The 7,288-nt window shown below is 30.9% G+C and overlaps 1 protein-coding gene across 1 annotated transcript; it reads right to left on the reverse strand.

The window, feature by feature from the left end:
* Positions 1-2,783: 2,783 nt before the first annotated feature.
* On the reverse strand, positions 2,784-6,158 carry LOC136234694 (uncharacterized). The gene is made up of 2 exons (XM_066024167.1): positions 5,794-6,158; positions 2,784-3,236 (listed from the first exon to the last, which is right to left on the reverse strand). The coding sequence occupies exons 1-2, from the start codon at positions 6,089-6,091 to the stop codon at positions 3,178-3,180; spliced, it is 357 nt and encodes a 118-aa protein (XP_065880239.1). The 5' UTR covers positions 6,092-6,158; the 3' UTR covers positions 2,784-3,177.
* Between the last annotated feature and the right edge of the window lie 1,130 nt (positions 6,159-7,288).

Here is a 7,288-nt window from a genome sequence, read left to right on the forward strand (position 1 = left end):
ATATAGAATTTGGTCATTCACCGTTAGATTTAGGTTTATTAGAATCTTAAGGTGAGAATTTAAATCATCATGAGGTTTAGATTTAATAAGCCTAGATCTAACGGTGAATGACAAAATTCACTTGGTCATTAAGGTGCATATGAACGTTACTGTGCATGGAATCAATATAATATTAAAAATTAGATATTTGTTAAATATATTATATGATCAAACTTTTAGTTGATTAGAATTTAATTATTATTTGATAATTAATATAAATATTTAAAATTATTGGGAGAAGATAGAAAAATATTATCAATGTTAATAGGTAAGAGGAATTTTACCTTTCACATGATACAATTTTATCTTTACTGTTGATATGAAAGAGCCAATTTACTCTCAACCTTAGTAAGTTTCGTAAATTTAAGATATAATTCATCAAATTATCTTCTCAGTCATAAATCTTATTATCTACACTTCATATATATGTCATTTTATCATTTATTATTAGTAACATATCAGAAACACATGAATAGACATAAAAAAATTAAAAAAATTATAAAATATATTATATTTTGTACGAGTTTGACAAAAAAATTCTAAATATTTCATCGAATTTATTAATATTAATCTGTAATTCTATATTAAATCACAAAAAATGTGACTTTTTTTAGATACAACTAATATGCAACCGCTACAATATAAGAAATAATATATTTGTATTTTATAATTATGTCTGAAATTGACTCATTTTACCAATATTATGGATAAAATTATTTTTATTACCCAAATTAGAAGTAAAATTACACAATTTTAAAGATTAAAGGTAAAATTACTCAATTATCAATATTATGAATATTTTTATAACCTTCAAAAATGAATATATATTTTTTTTCACTTTATCCAAAAATTATTACTACATATATCCTGTTCTTAAATACTTTCTAAATCTGAGCCTCTATCTATCAACATTTCCTACCACCAACTTTCACTCTCAACGAAATCCAAAGCATAAAATAATATGCCAAAAATATGCTCTCTTTTATTTCCCTATTGAGATCCCATGTGAATATTCACAAATCCTATGCAATTCCATCATTTAATGGGCAGCAAAATTAGTATGATTCACACAATTCTCACTTTTACTCATTTATACATAATTAATTTGTCTTCATCATTTTGGGTGAAAAAAAATCTTTACATAAAATATGATAAATAGGAAAAGAATTTATAGAAATAAGAGTGACGGAGCCAGTAATTTATATTTGAAAGCTAATTTTAGCCGGAAAAAAACATATCCATATATATATATATAAAAAAAGATAAGATGTAAAAATACCTCAAATGTTTACAGTCAGAAGCAATTTTACCTTTAACGTTTAAAATGGTGCAATTTTACTTCTAATATTGGCAGCCAAGAGCAATTTTACCCCTAACATTGTCAAGTTCGGTCAATTTGAGAAATAATTTCATCAAACTATCTTCTCGGTTATAAATCTTATCATCTACACTTGACATATAAGTCATTTTATCACTTATTAGTAACGGATCATACACATATGATTAGAGGTGAAATTTTAAAAAATAAAAAATATAGTCTATTTTACGAGTTGGATAAAAAAATTCAAAATATTTTGCCGAATTTATAGATATTAATATTCAATTCTAAAACTTTTTTTAAAAACGAATTGATATAAAATTGATGCAGATAGAATAAGGAACAAAATATCTGTGTTTTATAATAATATCTGAAATTGATCCAATTTGCCAACATTAAGGATAAAATTGCTATTGGCTGCCACCGTTAGAAATAAAATTGCACCATTTTAGACATTAAGAATAAAATTGCTCCATGAGTAAAAAAAAAAAAAATTAAATCACTGTGGGGAGGAGCCTAATATCCGGAGGCATGCTCTTCTAATGATTCCGTCGGCGTAGGGAGGACACTGGGTGGGTTGCTTACGCCACAGGAGAGAAACCTGGTCTATTTGATAGAATTTTTTACTTTTTTTTTTCGCTTTTCTATTATATATATTTATATAAATTGGATAATACCATTATGTAATTTATTTCTAAACTTTTATGATAAACATAAAGACTCTTCAAGTGGATTATGACCAAAAAAATACAAAGAAATAATAAGCGTTCATTTGTTTTCATTTTTCGAAACTATTTTTACCTTTTAATTTTAAACAGTTGAATTTTAACAAAAAAAAAAAAAAAAAAATCAACTAATATCTACTATCCATTAATAAAGCAAACAAAGTCTAACAAACAAAGGTAAAAAAAACGGAAAAAGAGATGGGACAAACGTGAAGCAGAGGTGAAAAAAGGTGGAGAAGGATCGTTTTTGTCCAAAGGTTTTAGGACAGCAAAATGAAAAAGAGGGGAGAATGGTTTTTATTCCCCCGCTTATTAAAAAGAAAATAATATAATGAATGAATTTTTTCATACATTGCTAGAAATCCGCCCGTAAAGTAAAATATAGATTTTATCGGTACTAGTACTACTCGACGTCCATTATAATTCGCTAGGGTAGTGCCACAATTGGATGGATTCGCATGAAATCCCCAGCTAAATATCCAATCTGCCGGTTATCAACAACGGAATTCAATCGATCGGTAATCCACCAATGATCACCGACATATAAATATCAGTCTGTAATCTGCAGTTTTCTTGTAATGTCAAGTTCAATCAAATTTTATGTATGACGAAATTAATCACGGCGAGAGCTTTCCCCTCTTTTGAGAGTCCTTCCCAACTTGAATTTGATAAAGCAAATAAAATAAAAGAAAAACAAGAAATTTGATAACAAAACATATCTATTAATTTTATTCAAAATCCACCAAAAATTTCATATAAGAATAAAATTAGACATTAAACTTGTCACATTTTGCTGTTTAATAACTTGAATTAATAGTTGGACGATCACACAATTAAATTTGTCGATTTCGAACCTCCAATAATTTAGCAGAGTTCAGAATTGAAAGGACGCCTGGAAGACAAATTTCTATCTAGGCACGTCCCATAATACGTCAAGAAATAAGGGTGTCAAAGATCCGAAATTGACAAATTTAAATGTGTGACATGTCTAAATATAAATTCGGGTGACAAACCGCAAAAGGTGATAAAATTTAGGCGCGTAACGTATATCATCAAGCAGCAGAAGTGTCTCCAATCATTCTCAAGCAAACAGTTTTAGATTATAACTTTTGGTTGAATTGATTTTGCATCTTCATTTTCTTTATCAACATCACCTGCCATCACCATTAACAACCAATTTTATCAACCAAATACCCAACAACAAATTAAACAGATATTACTTCATAATGATATACAAAGTTCCAATGTTCCTTTTAGTAATGATCATAATTTCCATATCTCTTCATTTTGTTAGGTAAAACATCTAACTGGTGAAAATATTTCTCAACCTAGGGCTGATTGGACAATATTTTCCAAGAAAGGATTGTTTATAACCTATAGTTACAATAGTCTCAGTTGCGGCTCACTCTTCGGTGTAATTGGTGAAAGGTTATGGTGTAGAGAAAAGACGAGACATACTTAGGGTAGGGTTGCAAATGGGTGGGGTGAGACTGAGGATGACTCCCCCATTCCCGTCTCCATCTAGATGAAGAATCTCTATCTCCGTCAACTTTCATTAAATGGGAAAAATCATTCCCGTGGGGATTCGGGTCCCCATGAGGATCCTCATTTCTCATTACTCAAATTCTAAATAAAATTTAGTGTAATTTAAAAATTTGTTAACACTAATTCAATTACTATGCTTTCTTTTTCTTTCAATGTTTAATTATTCAATACCCGGATTATCAAATAAGTAATTATAAGTTTAAGAATGTTACACTATTAAAACGAATATATATATATATATATATATATATATATATATATATATATATATTAAAGAATCCCTACGAGCATGGATACATGGTGGGGGTGGGGATGAGGATCACCGTAGGGTGGGAGAGAGGTCCCCATCCCCCCTCTGGGGATTTGTTTTCTCTCATTCCCACTCCGTGGGAAAACTTAACGGGGATTCCTTATCCCTATTAGCGTGATCCCCTACTGGGATGGAATTTTTTTGCCCCTGTTGCAACCCTAATGTAGGTGATTATGACATTCCCATAGCCGTAATCACTTATTATAGCGGTTTCACCGACGTAATTGGTGAAACTCTGCAATTTATCATTTCTTCACCAATTGCAAAAATCCTACCAACCGCTGTAATCACATGGTGCAATTTGTATATTTTTATTCTTAACAATGATATGCATCGTCTTCTGATCAGTAGTATTCACATTGACCCTGATGACCAAATGAATTGTGGTCATTCACCGTTAGATCTAGACTGATTAAAAACATGGGATGGAGATTCAAAGCATCCTAAAGCTTATATTTCATCAGCCTAGATCTAACGGCGAATGACCACAATTCATTTAGTTATCAGGGTCCATGTGAACACTACTATTCTTCTGATAGGTTGAGTCATTATAGAAGCATAGTAGAATGTCTTCTCTACACATATAGAGCACATAAATTTTCACAAATTACAACAAAGAGTTAACTGTAATTGAAGCTATTTTCTACACGGTTAAAAACAAACATTTCCTTCTAGACATATATTTTCTAAAAAGATACACCTAACATTGTTAACGTCTAAAATAATATAATTTTAATCCTAACGTTAGCAGTTAAGAGCACGTAACATTAGCAAATTAGGTCAATTTCAGATATCGTTATAAAACACAAATAGTTTGTTTCTTATTTTGCACCAGTTACATATAAATTGGTTATAAAAAAAAAATTATATTTTTTGTGATTTAATAATAGAATCGAAAACTAATATTTTTAAATTCGACATATATTTGGATTTTTTTTGTTCAACACTTACAAGATACAGTATCATTTTAAAAATTTTAAAAATTTTTCAACGTCTATTTATTTGTTTGTGATATGTTATTGATGACTGATAAAATGACGCTCATGTGAAGTGAAGACAAAGAAGACAGTTTAATAATTACTTTTCAAATTGGAGCAACTTGTCAATACTAAAAGTAAATTTGCTAGTGCAAACGTTAGATTTAGAGGTAAAATTATATCATTTTAGATGTTGAAGATGCTCCTAAACATACCGTTGATATTTTTACACCTCATACTTTTCCAAAATATTTCTCCCAACAACTATATTCAGTGTTTTTCCACATTTTGTTCAAGATAATTAGATAAATATAGATAAAAGTCCTAAATTCTATCCCCAAAATTAGAAATTCCAGGCGCATTCAAATCTGAAAAATCTGCATTAGATCACAACGTATCCAATACTAAAATTCTATCTTTATCGTTTCCAAATAAAATTAATTTTAATCATACTGTACTTAGCAGCGAAAAAAATGGAATGAACTGATTTTATTTTAATATTTTTGTAATTGTGTTAATACCATAACAATAGTATCTTATTTAAATTTTTGTGATTATAATTATTTTATACGTGACTCACTTAATTCTTAATATCAATTCTATTCAGAATGTATTCAAATTTTTCTATCAAATTGATTGAATAGTTGACCCAGAAGAATTTGCAAATTGCTTGGATTGATATTGTTTAAAAATATTAGGGGCGTAAAACTGTAACATTTTGTATGTTAGAGATAAATATGAAGTTCCCAAAATTCATAGGGGGCGAATTTGAACTTATCCGGAAAAACCCTAAACAACCAAGTCCAAAATCGCCGCAATTTCAGCTCCTCATCACAAACTAACGAGAGAGAGAGAGAGAGAGAGAGAAGGAATACATACCGATTGACGGCGACGCTGCTTCGCCGTAGATGAACTTGAGTTTGGCGAGAGGAACCACAGCGGAGTCAGATTCAGCTTCAGCAAAGAGCTGTTGTCTCCACTCCCACATGGTCTTCCTCATTACTTTATTCGATTTTAGTATAGACTCTTTCTCCGCGTCAAGAGCTTCCAGATATTTTTGCTGGTTCAGCGATCGTACGCTAAGTGCCACGAAGGATCCTACCAGACACACATTTATCACTGTGTTACTTCCGGCGGCTTTCATCGCTACGCCGATCAGTCTGTTGGCGAATTCCATGTTTTTTCTCCTTGCCGAAATGAGCGAGCGCTGTTCAATCGTGTTTCTTCCTCTATGTTGAGACCAGAAAAACTGGGGAGAGGACTCTAGGCGATTTTGGGCTGGGCTGTGGGCTTTAATTTGGGTTTACAGTGGATCCAAGCTTCGAGGCTTGACTTGACCTAGTTTGATTCTGAAAAACAAAAAAAAAAAAAAAATCACACAACTCTTTTTAAATAAAAAATTTATAAACATATACCATGAAAATAACATATAAAAATTATTTCCTTGGGTATATATTAAGACTAAATTTAGACACACGTTGATTTTGATGATATAGAATGTTAACTTAGGTGTCACGTTAAAATATTGTCTTTTGATGATTCGATATATGAGTAATATTCACGTGAATCCTGATGATCAAATATTTACCATTAGATCTAGATTGATTAAAATTTTAAGGTGGAAATTCAAAACATCTTAATGCTTAAATTTAATCATCATGGATCTAACGATGAATGGCCAAATTTTATTTGGTCATCAGGATCCATGTGAACATTATAATATATGAACATGTTGATAAGTAAAATATCCAAAGCATAGGGAATAGAGAGAGTGCAAAAGATTGTTTATTTCACCATCACCATCCAAGTGCACAACGATTAAAAGGATGGCAAAATAAAAAGTAGACAAAACAAAGAAAACAACATAACAAACTCAAAACTCAACGGTAAACAGACTTGTGTCTGAAGACAAAACAATAAAGTAATGGTATAATGCAAATATGATATTTACTACCCAAAACTAACAAAAACGACTAGAACGTCTCTTAATACTCCCCCTCAAGCTAAAGAGCGAGTTGGAGATGAAGCTCCAAGTTTGGCAACATGATTATGATGATTCTTAACTCGCATAACTTTTGTAAACATATCAGCTACTTGATCAAATGAAGATACAAAGGTAGGAATAATAGTATCAACTTTGACATCTCAAACATAATGACAATCGATTTCTACATGTTTGGTCCTTTCATGTAAGTTGGATTTGCTGCAATTGAGAGGGCAACTTGATTATCGCACTACAGAATTATACGAGGCAAATGCTTTAGACCAAGATCTTTGAGAAGTGAAGACAACCAAGTAATTTCACAAGTTGTCAGAGCCATACTCTACTTCATCAGAAGATCGAGCTACAGTCACTGTCACATTACGCAGTGAG

The sequence above is a fragment of the Euphorbia lathyris genome, chromosome 7 (genome assembly GCF_963576675.1).
Source record: "Euphorbia lathyris chromosome 7, ddEupLath1.1, whole genome shotgun sequence".
Taxonomy (NCBI): domain Eukaryota; kingdom Viridiplantae; phylum Streptophyta; class Magnoliopsida; order Malpighiales; family Euphorbiaceae; genus Euphorbia; species Euphorbia lathyris.